This window comes from Pristis pectinata, chromosome 15, assembly GCF_009764475.1.
Source record: "Pristis pectinata isolate sPriPec2 chromosome 15, sPriPec2.1.pri, whole genome shotgun sequence".
NCBI lineage: Eukaryota > Metazoa > Chordata > Chondrichthyes > Rhinopristiformes > Pristidae > Pristis > Pristis pectinata.
In genome coordinates, this window is record NC_067419.1 from 41,335,784 (window position 1) to 41,358,624 (window position 22,841).

Genomic DNA, 22,841 nt, shown 5'->3' on the forward strand with positions numbered 1-22,841 from the left:
TCTGATTGTCACCAACTCTTTGGGTGGATGGTCAGCATGGAAGACCATGTCTCACAAATCTGACTGAGTTTTTTTTTTGAGGAGATAACTATGGAAGTCGATGCGAACAGAGCAGCAGACGTGGGTTACATGGATTTTGGTATGACTTTTGTTAAGGCTGGTCCAGAAAGTTAAGGCACAAGGGACCCGCGATGTGTTGGCAAACTAAATCCAAGATTAGCCTGACTGGAAATCTTTGACAAGTGGTGTACCGCAGGGATTGGTGCTGGGACCTTTGTTCTTTGTAATAAAACACTTGGATAGGAATGTAGGGGATATGATTAGTAAATTTGCAGATGACATGAAAACTGGTGGAGGTGTATACAGCAAAGAATATTGTTTAAGGATACATTGGGCTATTGATCAACTGGAAAGTTGGGCAGAGTGGTGGCAGATAGAATTTAATCCTGACAAGTGCAAGGTAATGCACCTTGGGAGGTAAGATTCTGTTAGGACATATAGACAAGGGCCTAACGAGTGTTGATGTACAGAAAAGCCTTGGGATTCAAGTCCATAGCTCCCTGAAGGTGGTGACACAGGTGGATAGGCTAGCGAAAAAGGCTTTTGATACGCTTGCCTTCATAGCCCAAGCCTTTGAATATAAGAGTTGGACATTGTGTTGCAGCTGTACAAAACCTTTGTTGGACCGCGCTTAGAGTATTATGTACAGATCTGGTCTCCACGCAACAGGAAGGATGTGATAGCAACAGAGAGAGTGCGAGAGAGAGAGATTCACCAGGATGTTGCCTAGAAAGGAGGACTGTAGTTTTCAGGAGAGATTGGATAGGCTGGCTTTATTCTCAGTGGAAAGTAGGAAGTTTATAAAAATGATGAGTGCCATAGGTAGGATGGATAGTCAGAATCTTTTTCCCAGGGTAGGGAAGTCCAGAACTAGAGGGCACAGGTTTAAGGTGAGAGGGGAGAAATCTGGGAGATAAAGGAGATCTGAGGGGTAAATTTTTCACACAAAGGGTGGTGCATATCTGGAACAAGCTGCCAGAGGAGGTAGTGGAGGCAAATACAATTATGTTTAAAAGGCATTTGGGCAGATACTTGGATAAAGGAATACGGGCCAAATGCAGGAAAATGGGATTAACGTGGATAGGCATCACAGTCAACATGGATGAGATGGGCCAAGACCCTTTGCAATGCAGCATAGGCCTCTGAAACGGCCCACAGTGGTTGCTGGGAAGGCTGACGTCTGTTGCTTTCTCAGGAGGTGGATGTCTGCACTTTGGGAAAGATTTAAACAATGAGTTCAAATTCCACTGGGGTAAGGTGGGTTGAATAGTTGATGGGTTCCTCGTCTGTTAAAATGCCAATTCTTTTATAATCCAGCAAATAATTTCCATGGGTGTGTACCTTTTAATTTAGAAAGACAAATGCACTCTGTCAATCTGGATATAGGCAAGGCCAGCATTTATTTCCCATCCCTGGATGCCCTTGAAAATTGGGCAGTGTATTTCTCTACTGACCTGCAGGCTAACTGGTTTGGGTGTGTCTTTTATATTAATGAGCGGTTTTATTAAGCCAGTCCATCTTTTTTGATTTAACAGAATGCTTCCAATTTGTGATAGTAGAGGGCATTTTTTTTTATTCGTTTGAGCTTGGGATGCAGCTAGCAACTGGCCAACTGCAATACTGCCATCAAGATAGTAGGAATATTGACAGATAGTCCCTTTAAAGTATGCTCTGTAGTAATGATTTAGATTCACTTGACTAAACAGTAGCCCAGTGGATAAGATCTCTTTATTAGTCCCATGTACATCAAAACACACAGTGAAATGCAGTAGAGTGCTCTGGGGGCAGCCTGCAAGTGTCGCCATGTGTCTCGTGCCAACATAGCATGCCCACAACTTCCTAACCCGTACGCCTTTGGAATGTGGGAGGAAACCCACGCAGACACTGGGAGAACGTACAAACTCCTTACAGACAGCGGCGGGAATTGAACCCGGGTCTCTGGCTCTGTAATAGTGTTATGCTAACCGCTACCTGCCCTCACCTAAATGAGAAGCTTGTTCAAATCCTATTCCTGATGTTTGCCGTCGAAAGTCTAGTCTGATACGGAAAATCAAAAAAAAACTGCGGATGCTGGAAATCTGAAATAAAAACAGAAAATGCTTTAAAAGCTCAGCAAGTCAGGTGGCATCTGTGGAAAGAGAAACAGTCAATGTTTCGAGTCTGCGACCCTTCTGATACTCCTGTAGTGAGGAAGTGCAAAGTGGTTGGTGGGACAGTTGTTAAGAAGAGACGATAAACTGCAATCCTCTTGAGTGGACATAAAAGATCACAGGACACTGTTTCAAAGAAAAGCACACGTGTTTTTATATCCTGGCCAATACTTATACCAGAGCTAATATCACGCAGTGTAAAGGTTAGCGTAATGCTATTACAGCACCAGCGACTCGGGTTCAATTCCGGCCGCTGTCCGTAAGGAGTTTGTAAGTTCTCCCTTTGTCAGCGTGGGTTTCCTCCGGGTGCTCCAGTTTCCTCCCACATTCCAAAGACATATGGGTTAGGAAGTTGTGGGCACGCTATTTTGGCACCGGAAGTGTGGCGGCACTTGCGGGCTGCCCCCAGAACACTCTACATACAAGATGCATTTCAATGTGTGTTTCGATGTACGTGTGAATAATAAAGAAATCTTTCATGAACAAATCCCCTGATTGTTTTCATGCTGGGATCTTGCTGTGCAAACTGGCTGCTGCCTTTCCTCCATTCCAACCCTTGACGAGACATCACTTAGAACCTCATTGGCTGGAAAGCCAATGTGAGGTTTCTGAAATATATTAAACATCCAAACATATTTGTGTTGATGAATCCCTTTCTAATTAGCAGCTAATTCTGATGTGGAGCTGGTGATGATGTTCAGATTTGCTTTACTTGGTCTGTTCAGCATTGTGAGTGAAAGATCTGTTTTGTCTTGTTACAGAGCAAGGAGATCGGGTTCCAGCTGCATGAAGACTTAATGAAGGTTCTCAACGAGCTGTACACGGTAAGGATGACTCTGCCTACCCAGCGAACCCTCCAACCACTTTGGTGGACTTTAATTAGAGTTTGATCGATGAAGGCAGAGCTGTGGATGTTGTCTACATGGGTTTTAGTAAGGCATTTGGCAAGGACCCTCACGGTAGGCTCATCCAGAAGATTAAGGTTGCATGGGAGCCACAGTGACGTGGCTGTTTGGATTCAGAATCGGCTTGCCCATAGAAGTCAGAGGGTAGTGGTCGATGAGACTTATTCTGGCTGGAGGTCCGTGACTAGTGGTGTTCCGCAGGAATCCATACTGGGACCTCTGCTCTCTGTGTATGCATAAATAACTTGCCCCAACCTATGAAGACAACGATGCCATGTGCCTTCTTCTCTTTATCTATGGAGGTGGTAATGTATCATTGATGATGACTCGGTCAGTCTGAGGTACACAGTGTGAAGTCATAATGGGTGCAGAAAGCCAGTGATGGGTCTTCCATTGCTACGAATAGTAGGAGCATTAACTGTAATGTACTTCCTGGGTTACTGGTTGAGCAATCCTCTACTGCTTCCCGTAACTGACACCACTGCCTCACAGCTCCAGGGACTGAGGTTCGAACCTGACCTCGGGTGCTATCTGTGAGGAGTTTGCATGTTCTCCCTATAGTGTGAATTTCCCCCAGATGCTCCTGTTCTTCCCACATCCCTAAGACATGTTGGTTAATTGGGCTACTGTAAAGTACCCCTAGCGAAGATAAGTATCAGGAGAACCATGATGTGGTTGATGGGCATGTGAGAGAGAATAGGTTACGGGGGAATGGGACAGTTGGGAATGTTTATAGATTCAAAGGGCTGATTGATCTCTTTCTGTGTGACATGAAAATACAAAATATATTAGGGCATTTAGGGTTATTTTGCAATGAATCCACTTGATTCTGTGCCTCTCTGGGGGAACACAAAGCCTCTACTTCTCCAGTGGAATGTTGCAAGTCTTTTGACGGTGTGGAATATGCTTGATCCAATGCCATCAAGCAAACTTCAGGGTCATTTATTTATAATGCAGGTGTTACCTTGAAGGCAATGTGGACAGTTTGTATTTGTGCCTCTTTAACTTGGACCAAAGTAATGAAACATGCCAAGAGGCTTTGCAAGGGCACCATCCAATAAAAAGAATTTGACCCATAGAGAGATGGCAGATGACCAAAGAGTGTGTCAGAGAGGTGGGTTTTAAGCTGCCTCCCAGGGGACAGAAGTTTAAGGTAGAAATTCAAGAGCTTGGCAGCTGAATGCGTGGTCATCAAAGATTGAGAGTTTCCGTGAGGCTAGAGATCGGAGGAGCAAAGGTTGCCAGAAGGTTTGTGTAATGGAAGGTTTATATCACTGGGGGAGAGGACAAATCCAGGAAGCAACTTGAATATAAGAAAACGCAGACACCACCAAGATTGACCATGAAATAGCTGTGCCAATCCACAATAATAGCCTTTATTCTTTGGAGTGAAGCACTGTGATTTCCTATCCTCCAAGGTTAGTGTGCCTCGTTCCAGAATCAAGCCCAGCCCCACGTTCGGTTCCACACTGCAATTTTGGCATGAAACCAAAACACTGCATAATGCAAATGCATCCTCAAAGCCAGTTGTTCCAAATGACCAACATTTGGGCTGTTTCTTGGAGAAGCAAGATATTATAAATGATAGTTTTTCTTGTGACTGTTGCTAGGAGGTTGCACTGATTTATGATGCATTAGTGATTTGATTACGTTGATTGCACTTTTTACAAGTGCTCTTGAATTAACGTTCCGCACTCCGAATCGATTTCCAACCGTCCAATCTTGCTTTTTACCATTGATCCGCCCATGACACATGGCTGAGATTTGCTGATACTTACTGTTTGCAATGTTCCAATGTTAGCCTTAAATTTATCTAACCAACTCTATAGAGAAACTAGGTTTGATGAGCATCTTTTATTGAAATGTTATTCTACCTTTCATTCAATTGTATAAGGTCTGGGGAAATGTATTTTCTAATTGACCTAGTTTGCATGTGCATTTTGAAATGAGTCGGTTGGATTTATCATATGCAATCTATCATTATGAAAAGAATTTCTTGCTTTGTAAATTTGGATCCATCAGGAGAAGATTATTGTCTTGTTCCATTTGCCTAATTTAACTTTATTAGCATTATTAATACCTTTCAGAGTGGTTAAGGGAGATTTTTGAATGTGGGGTGGGCAGGGCTTATCAATGGAACTATTTGTCTGGTCTGTTTTCACAAGGGTTATACAGCCCTGATAGTTCTTCAATATTTGATTCTTTCTGACGGCTTCAGAATTCCTTCCACTTCCCCAGACGCTGGAGTGTGCACTCTTCCCAACGTTTGACTATAAAAACAGAAAATGCTGGAAAACTTCAGCAGGTGTGGCAGAATCTGTGGAAGGAGAAAGAGAGTAGAAGATTCAGGTCAAAGGAAGGACAAGGAGTCTGAATGACAAAGGGTCCCAGACCTGAAACGTGAACTATTTCTCTCTCCACGGATGCTGCCTGACCTGCTGAGCGTTTCCAGCATTTTTTATTTTTATACCAGAGAGGAGAAGACAGTCGGTTTGATAGGCACCCCTAATAGCTCTGGAAGTGCTGTTGCATGCCTTTAAGGGAGCGGTTTTGTTTCCATCACATCAGTGTGTCTGCTGTCGCACACTGTATAATGACAGCCAACTTCCTTTCCCAAAGGCCATTAGTGAACCGAATCCTTTTTTTAAGTTTCAAAGTCATCATTTCAGATCTTCATTCCAGATTATGTAATTATTCGAATTCCCCAGCTGCTGTGGTGGGATTTGATCTGACCACAAGTCCCAGACTTGGGGTTACAAGTCCATTAATGTAAACACAATGCCACCCTACTGGTAGAGTCATACAGCACAGAAATGGGCCCTTCAGCCCAATTGGTCCATGCCGACCAAGATTCCCATCAAAGCTAGTCCCATTTGGCCCATGTCCCGCTAAACCTTTCCTATCCAGGTACCTGTACAAGTACCTTTTAAATGTTGTTAATGTACCTGCCTCAACCACTTCCTCTGGCAGTTCATTCCATATACGGATATCTTCAGTGGGTTGGATTTTAAGGAACAGCAAATGGAGCTTGTTTGTCAGTTCGCCCTCTCCATTTCCAGTATTTCAGTTCACATGCGATAAGAATGTGATCCTTCATTTGTGTACATTTGTTTCAGTGCAACTTGATCCTCCCTGGGTGTTAGTGGATTGGAAGGAGTTTCTCAGACTGGGTGCTGTGAAATGGAGTCAATACTGTCATTAATCTCAGTTTATTCTTAATTTAGAAACTTTGCAAAAGTTCCTTCTAGTACACTACAATGGTCCTAAAATAAATTCTGATATTTCAGAGGAGTAAACTTCAGAGATCACTCTCAGTAGAAGCAAGGACCTTGGTATTTTGTTAATAATTAATAGTGTTTTAGTAAGTGACAGATACGTTCAGAAGAGACATTCTTGTTCTCTGTGGTTGACCTCTACATCTTAACTGACCTGGTGAGATCATTGAAGTTTATATGTGCATTACTGCCTGTAATACCGTGTATTTTATTAGACTTGAATGCTTTGGCCATCTGATGCCTTTGCTTTTTTGTATGTTCTTCACCTGACTGCTGTCATTGAAGTCTTGCATCAACCACTCTGTGCCACGTAGATCTTATATCTGGCTCCTCAGCCAATGTAGTAAATGACCTGCATTAATTTTTTTCTCTCTTGGACGATCATGAATCTTTGGAGCTCCTTTCCTCAAAGGGTAGTGGAAATAAAGTCTTTGAATTTTTTTTAGGGCAGAGGTCGATAGGTTCATGATAAGGGAGGGGTGAAAGGTTACCACAGGTAGATGGGAATGCAGAGTGGAGATTGCAGGTAAATAAATTGTGGCATTCTAAGCTTGAGAGGCCGTGGTCTTATCCTGCTCCTAATTCAATTGTTAATCTGGGTTTCTTTGGTACCTCCCTGAACCAAATTTCCAGATTTTATAGATCTGGAGTCACATATGGGTCAGATCAGGTAAAGGAAACAGATTTCTTTCCTTAAAGTACAGTAGAGAACTAGACTGATTTTGCTCTGCTCCAGGAGCTTCAAGGTTATCGTTACTGAGATGAGTGTTTAAAATCCAAATTTATTTAATTAACTCAGTTCACAATTTCTAACTGCTGTGGTGGGATTTGAACTTGGCTCAGGATTGATACTCCACTTAAAACAAAACACTCTGCTATTGTAAGATGTACCATGCTCCTGTGTAGTGCCCAGAGTGGGGAAATTGGAGTGGAAATCTGTGCGTGATTTATTGTTGGTTAATTTTGACCCAGTGATAATGAGGGAATGGTGAAGTATCCAACTCCTGATAAAGTATGCCTTACGATGAACTTGCAAGGTGATGGTGTTCCCATCTAGATGCTGTGGGTGACCCTCAGGGTGGTAGGGCCTTGGGGCTGGGAGGTGCTGTCGAAGAACCCTTGTTGAGTTTCTGCAGTGATCTTGTCGAAGGTGCACAGAGCAGCCAGTGACAGAGAGTGTGGGAGCTTCAAGTGGTGACTGTTGGCCTTGTTCTTGCTGTTGTCAGGTTTTCCCATTCTGGCCATCCAGGTCAGAGTAGTCATCTCACTCCTGACTTGTGCCTTGTGATTGTTGGAGAATTTGGGTACGGATGTTGAGTCACCTCTTGTGAATACCCAAACTCTAGTCTGGTGTATAAGATTACGAGAGGCATAGACAGAGTGGACAGCCAGCATCTTTTTCCCAGGGCAGCAATGGCCAATACAAGAGGACATCCATTTAAGATGAGTGGAGGAAAGTTTAGGGGAGATTTCATAGGTAGGTTTTTTTACACGGAGAGTGGTGGGTGCCTGGAACACACTGCCGGGGGTGGTGGTAGAGGTTGATATAATAGGGACACTTAAATGACTCTTAAAGAGGCACATGGATGAAAGAAAAATGGAGGGTTATGGGCTGTGTAGGAGGGAAGGGTGAGATTGATCGTGGAGTAGGTTTATATAGGTTGGCATATCATCGTGTGCCGAAGGGCCTGTACTATTCCCAGAATGAAGGGGCTTACATACGATGAGCGATTGTCGGCTTTTGGACTGTATTCATTGGAGTACAGAAGAATGAGAGGGGACCTCATAGAAACATTTGGAATGTTGAAAGGACTGGACAGAGTAGATGTGGCTAAGTTGTTTCCCTCGGTGGGTGAGTCCAGGACTAGAGGGCACAGTCTTAGAATTAGAGGGTACCCATTTAGAACAGAGATGCGGAGAAATTTCTTTAGCCAGCGGGTCGGATTTATGGAATTCGTTGCCACATACAGCTGCGGAGGCCCAATCATTGGGGGTGTTTAAGGAGGAGATTGATAGGTATCTAATTAGTCAGGGTATCAAGGGATATGGGGAAAAGGCCAGGAATTGGGGCTGGATGGGAGAATAGTTTAGCTCATGGTAAAGTGGCGGAGCAGACTCGATGGGCCGAATGGCCTACTTCTGCTCCTTTGTTTTGTGATGTTCTAAGGTTCTGGAAGTGGCCATTTGACACTGGTTCAGTGGAGTTTCTGATCAGTCACATCAGTATCCCAGTCAATAACACACGTGGGTCTGCATTGGTAGTTTCTCTCAATGCATTGGAGATCAAAAGGCAAAGGAACAGACTCAAGGTAGATTAATGAGTGATTCCCAGAGATGTTTGGCCAGAGTTTTCATCAGAAAACCCAGCCCTATGTTACATGGGTCTGCGTTTAAATTAATGTATAGAAAATTGTGAGCAGGACTTTGAATTCCACAGTGTCTATCACAACCCCAGGACATCCCAAAACATTTTACATCTTGCAAGAAATGCAGCAGTTGTTTTGTGCACAGCAAGCTCCCGTTAACATTAAATTCTCAGTCACTTGATAATCTGTTTATTTTGTTAAGTGATGCTAGTTGAGGCAGAAGGGGACAACACCTTCAGGAGTCATCCATTGTTACAAAGCAATTGGGGACTTCCCAAGGATATGATTATAGCAGCAGTTTCATCCTATGTTATGAAAGTGTCTAACAATGCCTTGTTATTATGGAATGCATATTACTGTAACAGTTCATGTTACGATCTACTCTCAGCATAGAGTATATTTGTTACACACTCTTTCACTTCTATGTTACATTAATATTGCTTTATCGTTTCTCTTTCCTAACCATTTATGTCGATTTGCAAAGCTCTCTGCCTTGTCATTATAAGCCTTGTGTATTCACCTAGGTTCCCTTCTTGTTCTAGAGTGCAACAGCTTGCATTTATGGAGTGTATTTAATATAGAGTAACAATTTGTGGTACTTCGCTGAATCAAATCAAGATCCTCACCACCTCTCAGGTCAGGTTAGGTGAACAAATCAGAAAGTGCGAGAAACACTCAGCAGGTCAGGCAGCATCTGCGGGAAGAGAAGCAGAGTTAAAGTTTCAGGTCCAAATCCCTCGATCAGAACTGGGAAAGCGAGAAAACATATTGGTTTTCAGTAGCAGAGAAGACGGAAGAGGGGTGGGTAGAGCAAGCAGAGTATCTCTGATGGCGTGGAACACAATGGGTTAGTGCAGCAGTTAGAAGCAGATGATGTTTCTTTGTCTGTGTTAGGTGTTTCTAAGAGCGAGGTGTGGGACATGCCCAGCACATAAGGTTGTACTAATGGAGAAAGAACAAAGCAGGAGACCTGTGATAGGAGAAAAGGGGCGAAGTTTTAGGGACGACATTCAAGGTCATATGTCTCTAAAGGGATAATCATTGGGAAAGTCTGAACCCATGGCATTCTTAAGAGATACTTAGACGGGCAGGGAATGGAGGGATATAGACCATGTGCAGGCAGGTGGGATTAATTTAAATTGACATCATGGTTGGCACAGCTATCATGGGCTGAAGGGCCTTCTAAAAACCATGGTTGAGGGTCTGCAGTGATCTTGTTGAAGGTACACAAAACAGCTATGGTGTGTCATCTTTGTGTACCTTCTGGGGAGAAAACATAAGGCATTGGTCCACAGACTGAATGAGTTTCATACGGCAGACATTGAGGAAATGTGGAGGGATGCAAAAGCCTCCCAACAAAACTGTAGGACTACCTTCATCGCATGGGCTATGGTAGTTTAAGACAGCGTCACATTGCCGAGAACAATTAGGGGTGTGCATTAAACACTGGCAGTACCAGAGACATCCACATCCTGTGTGTGAACAGTGAAGATAAAGTTCAGATCAGTGTCTCTGGGCCAGTAGAACAGCAGTGCTGAGAAAGCCCCTTCCCCAAACCTTCCGACCCGCAACTTCAAGTAGGCAACACAACGAAGTGAGAACTATTCGGGTAAGTAGAATGCATGACCCTGGGATTTAGTGGGTCAAGACTCTAAACAACAAGTTGCATTTAATCAAGACTTTTAACATAGAGATGTTTCCTAAGGTGCTTCACAGGAGCATAATAAAACTTTTCATGTGTCAAAATAATAGCAGAGATGACTGAAATGTTTGAAGGGCTGTCATAATGGGGAGGCAGGGACAGAGCAATGGAGAGATTTAGAGAGGTCTCCCGGCTTAGGACCCAGGCAAAAGAAGGCATGGCCACTAATTATAAACCTCAGCCCTTGTAACCAGATACTTAGAACGTAGAACAGTACAGCGCAGGAAAAGGCCCTTCAGACCCACTATGTTGTGCCGAACTAATTAAGTTAGTAATTAAATGCCTAACTAAACTAATCCCTTCTGCCTACACAATGTCCACATCCCTCCATTCTCCGCACATTCATGTGCCTATCGAAGAGCCTCGTTAATGCCTCTATTGTATCTGCCTCCATCACCACCCCTGGCAGCACATTCCAGGAACCCACCACTCTCTGTGTAAACAAAAAACTTGCCCCACACCTCTCCTCTGAACTTACCCCCCTCACCTTAAATGCATGCCCTCTAGTATTATAGTATATACTATAGGAGCAGACTCAATGGGCCAAATGCCCAATTCTGCTCCTATGGCCTTGTAGTATACTTGCTGGAAATTCCCAATCCCCCATCTCGTCTAATGGATTGATGTGGCACCGTTATCAGCCTTAAGGTTCCAAAGTGCCTCAGATGCACTCAATCACTTCTTGAATTTCTACTCACCAATGTGGCACCAAAATTGATGCATTACTTCAGGAAGCAAATTATATTTAACCAAAAATCTGTGATGAGAGAATAGGTGACAAGGAAATAGTCATGGAAATGGGATTGCTCTGAGACCCAGCATTGACTTGATGAGCTGAAAGGCCTCCTGTGTGGTAATGAAATGTGAAAAATATGACAAATATTTTGGAGCCATGTGCTTGTCATTGATGGTGAGAACAGAACGCCTGTTACTCCGAGAAAAGTACCTCAGATCAGCGAGTGACATTTTGGAGTGTATGCATTTTGTGTAATGACAAATAATAATGTGCAAGAGTGTGTGAGGATATTGCTAGAATTCGAGGGCCTGAGTTCTAGGGAGAAGTTGGGCAGGCCAGGACTTGATTCCTTGGACCATAGGATCTTGAGGGGTGACCTGATAGAGGTGTATATAATCTTGAGGGGCATAGATAGGGTGAATGCAGTCTTTTTCCCAGAGAAAGGAAATCAAAAACTAGAGGTTTAGGGTGAAATTTAAAAGAGACCTGAGGGGCAACTTCACCACCCAGAGGGTGGTCCATATATGGAACGAGCTGCCAGAGGAAGTGGTTGAGGCAGGTACATTAACAACATTTAAAAGACATTTGGACTGGTACATGGATAGGAGGGGTTTAGAGGGATATGGGCCAAATGCAGGGAAATGGGAATAGCTTAGATCAGCATGGACCAGATGGGCCAAAGGACCTGTTTCTGTGCTGTGTTACTCTATGATGATGGATCCATCAACCCGTGAGTGCTTTCAATGGCATTGGTTAAAGTAGATCTATCTTCCAAGTAGCATCAGTGAATCTTCTCTAGCCACTGTCTGTCAAAACACTTCCTATAATTTACCATGGTGGTGGGGAATAAATCTGTCCACAATGACGTTCCTCAGCAGCCTCCATGGTCTGCCCTGGATGGTGATTGCCTGTCAGTGGAGTCTTTTGGCTACGATTGCTAATGAGCCAATTCAGAGCCCTTGCTCCCTATCTAACTGAACCCCATCAAACTCCGCACCCTGCGGAAGGAAGGAAATTGTTTCCGGGGAAACAAGGGGAAGGAACATCTTTTGGGTCAACTTTAAACCAATCAAAATAGAATGAACTCACTGCACCCTGCACTATAAACAGAATCCAAGCTCAATAGTGTCCCATTGCAGTGAAACATTATTAAAATAACCTTTTAACACTGAGTCATGTTTTTATAAAGAACTGCACACATTACTGCAGCACATATGCTCGGAAATTACTCTGATGGATAAATTTCTTTCAACCTTTTCTTGTACATAGTAAAAATTACTGAGGCTGTTATTCAGTATTATCCGTTCAACTGCAAACATGTTCCATTCTTTACAACTGTTTCAGTTATGAATGGATATTAAAAATTAATCTGTGAAAATGTAATTGCACTGAGTTTCCGTCTGTGTTACTTTAACCCTAATATTAATTTACCTCAAATGAGTTAACATGTTCAGAGGGTGTAGTGTCAGAAATGCAACATCTGCACTGGCTCCTGGGAGTGTCTGGACTAAGCTGAAGACACAGCCACCACTAGAGGAAAGACAAAGTTTGGATACCCATCAGAGATTTCAGGAATTAAAACCAGGCTCAAGGGCAGCTTCTATCCCGCTGTTATAAGGCTATTGAATGGTCCCCTAGTACGATAAGAAGGACTTGACCTCACAAATGGCCTTGCACCTTATTGTCTGCCTGCACTGCACTTTCTCTGTAACTGTAACACTTTATTCTGCATTCTGTTATTGTTCTCCCTTGTACTGATGTGATGAAATGATCTGTATGGATGCCTTGCAAAGTGAAGTGTTTCACTGTACCTCGGTACATGTGACAATAATAAACCAACTTACCAATTTAACTTGAGAATCTAAAACAAAAGCAAAATACTGAAACTGCTGGAAGTGAAGGCAGGAAATGCTGGGCATAACCAAGCAAGTCCGACAAGGCCTGCCTTGTTGAGCGTTTGCAATGTTTCTGAAATCTAGTGTTTAAAGTGTACTCACCACCAACATAAAATAATTGTACACAGTTTCGATTTTCACAAAATTGGTATTGGTATTGGTTTATTATTGTCACTTGTACCGAGGTACAGTGAAAAAGTTGTCTTGCATACCGATCGTACAGGTCAATTCATTACACAGTGCAGTTACATTAGGTTGAAAATCAGATCAAAACTATGTTCAGTTTGACCTTGCTTAGGTAGGATCGATGGTGACTTGCTACATTGGCTTCAGAATTTCCTTGGCAATAGAAGACAGAGGGTAGTGGTAGAAGAGTGTTTAGCTGACTGGAGGTCTGTGGCTATTTGTGTTCTTCAAGTTTCAGTACAGTGACCTCTGTCATATAAAACAATGATTTGGATGGATGGCAGCTTTGCAGACGACTCAATACCTGGCAGAGTTGCAGATAACGAGGAAGGTTGTGAAAGGCTACAGCAAGACATAGAACAGTTAGAGATATTTACAGAGAAATGGCAGATCGAGTTTCATTTGGACAAGTGTGAGGCGGTGCACTTTGGAAGGTCAACTGTAAGATGACTGTGCGTAGTAAATAGCAGAACCCTTATGAGTATGGTTGTACAGAGGAATCATGGTCATCAACTGATTACAGGTGACCATGATCCCTCTGCACAGCCATACTCATAAGGGTTCTGCTATTTACTATGCACAGTCATCTTACCTTTTCAAAATACGAGTCAAACTTTGGGGATAGAAGGGATACCACATCCAAAATACAGCACCTTCACCAATGCAGCACTCCCCAGTTAATGCACTGGGTAGCAACCTAGGTTTTCATGCTCGAGTCTCTGGGTGGGATTGAATCGATGACCTTCTGACCTGGCTAGCCCCTGAGTTTATTGGTTTATTATTGTCACTTGTACCGAGGTACAGTGAAAAGCTTGACTTACAAACCGATCGTACAGGTCAATTCATTACACAGTGCAGTTACATTGTGTTAGTACAGAGTGCATTGAGGTAGTACAGGTAAAAACAATAACAGTACAGAGTAAAGTGTCGCAGCCACAGAGAAAGTGCAGTGCAATAAGGTGTAAGGTCACAACAAGGTAGATCATGAGATCAGACTCCATGTCATCGTATAAAGGAATCGTTCAATGGTCTTATCACAGTGGGATAGAAGCTGTCCGTGAATCTGATGGTACGTGCCCTCAGGCTCCTGTATCTTCTACCTGATGGAAGAGGGGAGAAGAGAGAATGACCTGGGTGGGTGGGGTCTTTGATTATGCTGGCTGCTTCACCAAGGCAGCGAGAGGTATAGACAGAGTCCAAGGAGGGGAGACTGGTTTCCGTGATGAATGGCCTAATTTTACACCTAAATCTTAGGAACTTACGGAATGATGTTTCACTTGATGTTTCCTTGCTGATCTCCCCCCTATCCTCACCCACCTGTTGCAGGTCATGAAGACGTACCACATGTACCACACCGAGAGCATCAGCGCTGAGAGCAAGCTGAAAGAGGCCGAGAAGCAGGAGGAGAGGCACATCGGCAGGGACCCTGTCTTCAGCATGCGATTGGAGGAGAAGCACCAGAGGCGGAGCTCGGTGAAGAAGATGGAGAAGATGAAGGAGAAGGTAGGGGAGCAATGTTCCCAAGATCCTGGACTTCCGAAAGGTCCTCCTTGCCATCGTCCAAACCTGCACCTCACGGGTGGTAATGGTGGAAGCTGCATCCCAAGGGCTAACATCTTGTGCAGTGCCCATCATTCCTGCCTGGCTGGTGTTTCTAAATCCTTTCTTCTATACATTAGGGTAATGGATCATCTGTGCAAGTTGTTAGTTAGGTTGCTCACGATGCAAACACATGCATTCACTTTCCCAGTCTGAAGAAAACCTCCCCTTCTCAGTTCCCGCCCCACAACAGAATCCTTTTCAGCCTCGTTGTGTCCGCACTGCTCACAGACGCCAGGGAGGTAACTGATGGCAGTCCAACGCAGTCCAGTCATCAAGGGAAGAGAGGGGGGGCATTCAACTCCTCAAGACTCCCCTGCCTTCAGTTAGGGGGATACTTGGCCAGTTGGGACAGTTCCTGAATTCATTAACAGGAGGGGGATATTCAGCCCCTCGATCCTGTTCCTGAATTCATTAATAGGAGGAGGACGTTCAGCCCTTCAATCCTGTTCCTGAATTCATTAACAGGAGGAGGACGTTCAGCCCTTCGATCCTGTTCCTGAATTCATTAACAGGAGGGGAACATTTGGCCTTTCGATACTGTTCCTGCATTCATTAATAGAAGGAGAACATTCAGCCTTTCAATCCTGTTCCTGCATTCACTAACAGGAGGAGGACGTTTAGCCCTTTGATACTGTTCTTGCATTCATTAACAGAAGGTGGAAGACTGCCCTCCATTCATTGGGCAATTACTGCTCAGCGCTAGATGGTAGCCATGTCAGTGACACCCACATCCCATGAAAGAATATATAAAAACACTTGCTTTGGTTGTGAGAGCGTTCCTGGCTTGGCTTCCTTCTTGTGTACCCCATTCACTGACAAGACCCCACCTTGTCTTTAATGCCAAAGTCAGGCTGTGAACCAGGGTCCTTGTTCTCCCGAAACTCTTTATTTTGAATAAAATCTCCTCAGGTTAACATCCATCCTGCTCCCGTGGTGTCGTTCAATAAGAAGATCATACTTTAGGTCTTTTAAACTACTCACACACCCTCCTAAACTCTCTCCCTTCTTCATCTACCCTTGGGAAACAAAGTGTTGCCCCACCCCAAGGGTCCCCAGCTATCTCACTTTAGAACACTGCCTTATTATTCCTTTTTTTTTGCACTATTTACTTATTTTTGTAATTTACGCTGTACTACTGCTGCAGAACAACAAATTTCACATCGGTGATAATAAATCTGATTCTGATTATGGAAGTTTTTGGTCACTTCTTCCTTCGCCTCACCCTCCATTTTAGTGACTGGAATCCACTTGGATATTTCTCTGCTGACACGATTAGAATACATTCTGTGGGCACTCTTCCATCTCCTACTAGCGACAGAAAGGGACACGAGACTGGCAAGAATTAGTCAATTTTCTCAAATGCTTTGAATATTGGGAGTCATGGGTGTACTGTCCTCCAGGAGGTATAGTTCCAAGACGAGACTCTTTACTAAGTGCTTGGAAATTGAGGCCTGCAGTCTCTGGCTGTTGTAGTGACCAGAGAAAACGTGCGGGTCACTGTTCTGTTTACCAGCGCTGGTGTTTACTCTGACGTACAAGCAATTTATTAACTTGGAGGTCTCCTGTTTACCCTTTTTCTCTTGTGCATCAAGCGCCAAGCCAAATACTCTGAGAACAAGCTGAAGTCCATCAAAGCACGAAATGAATATCTGTTGACACTGGAGGCAAGCAACAACTCGGTGTTCAAATATTACATCCACGATCTTTCCGATGTAATCGATGTAAGTATGGATAAGACAAGTTGGATTTGACATCCATGGGCGGAACTACAAAATAAATTTGAAAGCTATTTTCTAATACAAATTAGTTTTTTGCCGAATCTTAAGTTGTCTTTCTAGCAAGCCTCCATTATATAATAAGCACCTTTTTGTTTGGAAGAAAAGATTGCATTTAACTATCTGCAGCATTCTTTCTGAATTGTTGGCAACCAGCTTCAAGCGAGAGAATCGTATCAAGTGATTTTAACTAATGGGTATAAATAGAACAAATCCAGATCTGTCTTTAAACTGGTTCCAAATTGTTGATGAACGCAATTTTCCTTTGACAGGGCAGCTATTCTGAGGAGTCATTTTAATTTGGTAATTGCGATTGGAGCCTATGTTTATAGCAAGCAGCGCTGTCATCAATAGGAGCTTTGTGTGGTTATGAGAAGTCTATAAAGGAAGCAGTTGTGTAATGTAGAAATAAATTTAAGCAAGCAAAACTGGAACAGGAAAAGGCCATTCGGTCCATCGAGTCTGTTCTGTCATTCAGTGAGATGGTGGCTGATCTGCAACCTAAGTCCACACAGTCACCGTTTTCCCATAAACACTTAACTCCTATAGTCTCAGATTTAAAACTATGGGAAAGGCCGTCTGAACTTCAAGGTCTCTGCTGAAACCGATGTTCCCCAACATCGGTGCGTTAGTGGGTAACCCCCTCATACAGGAAAGCTGAGAGAAGAGCAGTGGGCTATAGAGTTAGACAAGCTGATAGAAGAATGAGAGGGAAGAAGTGGTAAGGGGCACTCAGTAGGATGGATTCAGAGAGAAATCCTCTTACCTGGACTTCCGCACAGCAAGTGGACACTTATATAAGGGCCCCGAGGAATGTAACAATTGTTGGAGCTTTTTTTTCCATATTTAATGATTCTTTTTTAAAAATTTTACTTTTAAGAACACATGCGTCATGGATGCGGTTCATTCTTGGGGTCTGATGCTCGAACTATTCACAGAACATTCATATACATGTCCAGCTTGTGTTCTGTGACACATTTGCAAGGCTGTAGGTAAAAGGCAGGACAACGGGTTGAATTGGGTAGTTCCTTCAAAGAGCAACCTGTTTCACTGGTGCTCATCAAGAAGGGTCCGGACCCGAAATGCCGACTGTCCATTTCCCTCCGTAGCCGCTGCCTGACCCGCTGAGTTCCTCCAGCGTTTTGTGTGTGTTGCTCCAGATTCCCAGCATCTGCATTCTTTCCTATGTCTCCAGTTCCTTCAAAGGGTTGGCACAGGCCCGACGGGCTGAATGGCTTCCACCTCGTCCTGCGGCACTCTTAAGTCACCATGATCAATGTAGGGGGTGTCTCGGTTTCAGCAAGGATGCCCTCCCCAAGACATGCCCCTTGCTGCTGCCACACCAGTCACCTCCCCTAACGAAGGAACTGGCCGGATGTAAGCCATGCATCCCATTCCCAATCCAATATCGGCCGCAGCTGCAACTGTGGTGACGGTCTGGCTGCTTAAAGCATTACCTGCACCAAAAGTAATAAAGGTGGGGGGTTAATCCACATTGCCATCTTGGTGCTCAGCGCCTGGCCAACACCCCCCGACTCTCCTCGTGAGTATCACTGAACAGAATAAGCAAACCATGCAACGGGTCTCAAGGGAAACCCTGACAGACAAGCACAGAAACTAGAACGAGGGATGGATGAGGAATGTCAACGCCGATCGCTTATCCGGTACATCAACAGTACCATTGTACCATCTAATTAGGCTGTGCATAAAATATTCAGACAAGTATCAGAGGAAGCTAAAATTAAGATCCGTTGACTGCACTGCGGAACAACATTGGGGTAATTTTTTCCAAGGCTTCTCACACCTCCCACGCTCTGAACTTTATCTGGTTTTACATTCAGGGAGCAAAATCTCTTTACCAAACCTCCTCCTCCTCTTCTCGAAATATTTGGGGAAAGGAAGTGCTGCTCAGAGTTGTGTTGGGATGAGAACTTTCCAAGGTTCCTCCTGCATGGTATCAATCACCAGCTTGCAGCTTCCATCATGAGTGGGGCGGTGACACTGGTTTAATGGTCAAACTCCTGTTTCACTGGTGCATTGATTGCCTGTGTGAGCTTCAGCCTGCAAGCTCAATGCTAACAGCACAAAATTGTTTTGTTTTGCCTGGGTTAAAAGGCTTTCTTAAAATACTCATCACATTCAGCGTTGCTCCCTCTTTCATGCCCCTCTCAATGAGTGCAGGGAAGACTTATGAGAAAGTTGCCAGGACTTGAGGACCTGAGTTATAGGGAGAGGTTGGGCAGGCTAGGACTTCATTCCTTGGAGTGTAAGGGATTGAGAGGTGACCTTACAGTATAGAATGATGGGGGGACATACATAGGGTGAACGCAAGCTGCCCTTTTCCCAGGGAAGGGGAACTAAAACACTAGAGGGCACGGGTTTACGGTGAGAGGTGAAAGATTTAGAACGGACCTGAGGGGCAACTTCTTCACATGTACATGGAACGAGCTACCAGAGGAAGTGGGTGAGGCAGGTACAATAATAACATTTAAAAGATTGTTTGGATAAGTACATGGAGAGGAGGAATTTAGAGGGACAAACACGGGCAAATGCGACTAGCTTGGTGGGCGCCATGGTCAGCATGGACGAGAAGGGCCTGTTTCCATGTTGTATGACTCTATGTTACCACGATTGTCAAAATAGAAGTCTCTAAATAACTTGTGAAGATAAAGTGACCTGTTCTACTGCAGCACTGAAGGATGTGGTCTTGAACTATTGATGCAAAGAATTGAGACACTGGTTGAAGGCTTGAACGTTAATGCATTGTCTTTGTCTCTCTTGCCGTGCCAGTGCTGTGACCTGGGCTATCATGCTAGCTTAAACAGAGCCTTGAGGACGTTTCTCTCTGCAGAGTACAACCTGGAGACCTCCAGGCACGAGGGTCTGGATATCATAGAGAACGCGGTGGACAACTTGGACCCTCGCAGTGACAAGCAGCGGTTCATGGAGATGTATCACACTGCTTTCTGCCCTCCTGTCAGATTTGACTTCCAGCCACACATGGGAGATGAGGTTAGCCCTGTGCTTTACACAGACATTTCTTAATCCCTGGGGCAGTCCCTCCGGATGGAAGATGATTTGTTTCCACTCCGGTTTTGTGGATACTGAGGTGGCTAATGAGGACAATGTGGGAACTGCAGACTCTTCCACAGACAGGAAAGGGGGTGTCCCACCCTCAACCAAGGTTATCCAATTGTTATCATGTTGCGGACGGTGAGCTCTTGCCGTGCACTGGTTGCTGCATTTCTGACGTTACAAGGGTGACTATATCTTAAAAGAGGTTAATTATCTGTAAGGTATTTTGGGATGCCCTCAAGGGAATATGAAAGCAACTGTAAAAGTGCAAGTCGTGATAAGGAAGGTTAAGACGACATTTAACAGCGCCGTTCAAAGGCATAAAATGAGAGATACTCAGGACCTTGTGCCTCTTTGCCATTAGTCTGGGTCTCTGGATCACTAACCCCGTATTACTGACTGCTGTAATAGAATATAGAACACTACAGCACAGTACAGGCCCTTCAGCCCACAATGTTGTGCCAACATTTTATCCTGCTCTAAGATCTATCCAACCCTTCCCTCCCACATAGCCCCCTATTTTTCTATCATTCATGTTGTAACAATAGCAGGCCCCTGAGTCAGAATCAATATGGTTTGCTAACGGGGCTTGACAACTGCCCAGGAGTTAACATGGGCTGGATGCAAGCAAATGGGACTAGCTCAGGTGGGCAACTTGATCGGCATGGACAAGTTGGGCCAACAGGCCTGTTTCCATGCTGTATAACTTTATGACTCTAAATCCAGCTGTAGGAACAGCTGGGCTAACCTGATGAACCACGAGAGGGCCAGAGTCAGAGATCTGTGAAGAGCTGCAGCCAGGATTAAAGGCCCCCATTTTTATTTTGTCTCGGAGGGTTGCTGTTTTGATTGTGGCATCAGACGGCATGGAAATAGGCCCTTCAGCCCACTGAGTCTGCACCAACCATCAAACACCATTTACACTAATCTCATTTAATTCTCCCATCTTTCCATCGACTCCCCCATGGGGTATTACCAGGTGCTACCCTACAAGTGTAGCGCAAGTGTGAGCTGGGTCAACATTGCACGGTTCCTGCAGCTATAGATAAAGGACCACCTGAATCTCTGATCCAAGTCCACCTGGCGTGGAGCAAGAGCCCTGCAGAAGATGGACTACTTCAGTTTGGCTCTGGTTAATTTGGTGCTTGTCTCCTGCTTCAGACTGACTCCAAATGAAGGACTGGACCCTTGAGTGGCGCTCCTGGATTGGAGGGCGTTAGTTACTGGGGAGAGATTGGATAGGCTGGGCTTGTTTTCCCTGGAGCAAAGGAGGCTGAGGGGTGATCTGATAGAGGTATTTAAGATTATAAGAGACGTAGATAAGGTCAGAATCTTTTTTCCATGTTTGGGGTATCAAAAACAAGAAGACATGGGTTTAAGGTGAGAGGTAGGAAATTTGAGGGGTATTTTTTTTACACAGAGGGCGGTTGATATCTGGAACGTGCTGCCAGAGGAGGCGGTGGAGATAGTTTCTAAGCTTAAGAGACATTCAGACAGGCACTTGTATAGGCAAGGATGGTCCCACCTAATGCGAGCAAATGGGATTAGTATAGATGAGTGAAGTGGTCAGCATAGACATGGTGGGCCGAAGGGCCTATTTCCTTGCTGTACAATTCTGTCCCTCTGAGGTCAGGAGACTTTTGTGCCTCTTGAAAGGATGCAATTTAGACATTTTGCAAACCCCTCGAAAGTTGCCTGGTTTGTTCTGTTTGAGCAATACCCTGCTATATGCAACCAGTTTACAGAACATTAAATCAAAAACTTATTTCCTGGGAAGTTCGAAGTCTTTGAGCTTCAAGAGAAGCACATAAATACTTAAAGCTGTAAGGAGAGGGTCCAGCCTATTTATCAAAGCAAATTGTGCCTGGATGTTATTGTCTTTGGTTTGCATTTAACGGAACAGAGTTCATTCAAAGCACACTGACAGCTATAAAGCACCAGTGAGTCATTTATCTTGTGTTATAATCCTGCTGGTGAGCTTTGGTTAGGAAAAGGGAACCACAGCTTTTGCTTTTGTATTCAGGGGTGGTTTCTGAGCCAATTGTTTCTGAATCACCTTGGAAAGTCCTTCTGTTGTCGGAGGGAGCTTTTTGCGGAGCAGGAGTAGGCCACTTGGTCCCTCGAACCTTGTCTGCTCTTCAGTACAATCGTGATTGACCTAACCTTGTCCTCAACAACACTTTACCCATGCTCTTTGTCGGTCTGTGCGTTAAATATATTTAATCACCCTCCCTCCACAGCTCTCTGGGGTAGAGAACTCCAAAGGTTCAAGGAAGAGGAGCTTCCTCCTCATCTCCACCTGAAGTGGGTGACCCCTTATCCTAAAATCATGCCGCCTAGTTCTAGATATGCCCTCAAGGGAAAGCATCCTCTCAGCATCCACCCTGTCAATCACCCTCAGGATTTTCTATCTCTCCGTAAGATCTCCTCTCACTCTCCCAAACTCTGATGAGTATAGGCCCAACCCACTCAACTTGTCTTCACATGTCAGCCCCTTCATCCCAAGTAATAGATTGTACAGTGTGTGCAACAGGGTTTCTTCAGTGTCTTTCGTGCAAGCAACTTTGATGATCGGCAAAGCATGACAGGACACTGATAGCTCGCTGATCTAACTTCAGTGCTGTGGACAGAGTGTTGGATGCTGTAATAATCCAACAGCTCTCCTGCTTTGTGCGTGAGCGTACAAGCCTCAGTGTGCGTACGCGCGTGTGCACGCTACCACCTCACCAAAGGAGGAATCGTTGGAGATTCTGTCCCTGTCTCAGTTACCTATGCGAGCTTCCTGCGAGGTCTGAGCTGAACCTGTGGTATGTGGTGTGCTGAGACCCCTTTCCCGGTGACGCTCGGTGGAGACACACACACCAGTTTCAGGCAGAGTCCTGCGGCTAACTCAGGAGGCAGTGCCAACAAACTGGAGGTGCGCTTGCCCAACTGTGGGTCGGTCAGTTTCTTCCCACATTAGAAGAAGCAGCAGCATTTATACAGCCTTTCTCACCACCAACTCCGGGAGGTCTAGGCAGGGAAATGCTTTGGAAGCATATATCGGCCACCTGCCCTGGATCCCAGCAGAGAGTGGGGCCATGGTGTTCCCAGTCCCAGGGGAGCGTGGATTGG

General features: G+C 44.5%; 1 protein-coding gene across 5 annotated transcripts in view; it reads left to right on the top strand.

Moving 5' to 3' along the window:
* Positions 1 to 22,841, top strand: part of srgap1a (SLIT-ROBO Rho GTPase activating protein 1a) — a 230,373-nt gene that overhangs the window by 131,617 nt on the left and 75,915 nt on the right. For all 5 annotated transcript variants that reach the window (XM_052030040.1, XM_052030041.1, XM_052030042.1 and 2 more), the window contains exons 4-7: positions 2,972 to 3,034; positions 14,602 to 14,778; positions 16,470 to 16,598; positions 19,443 to 19,664. In XM_052030040.1, the coding sequence (XP_051886000.1) occupies positions 2,972 to 3,034; positions 14,602 to 14,778; positions 16,470 to 16,598; positions 19,443 to 19,664 (591 nt within the window). The remainder of the gene's footprint in view (positions 1 to 2,971; positions 3,035 to 14,601; positions 14,779 to 16,469; positions 16,599 to 19,442; positions 19,665 to 22,841) is intronic.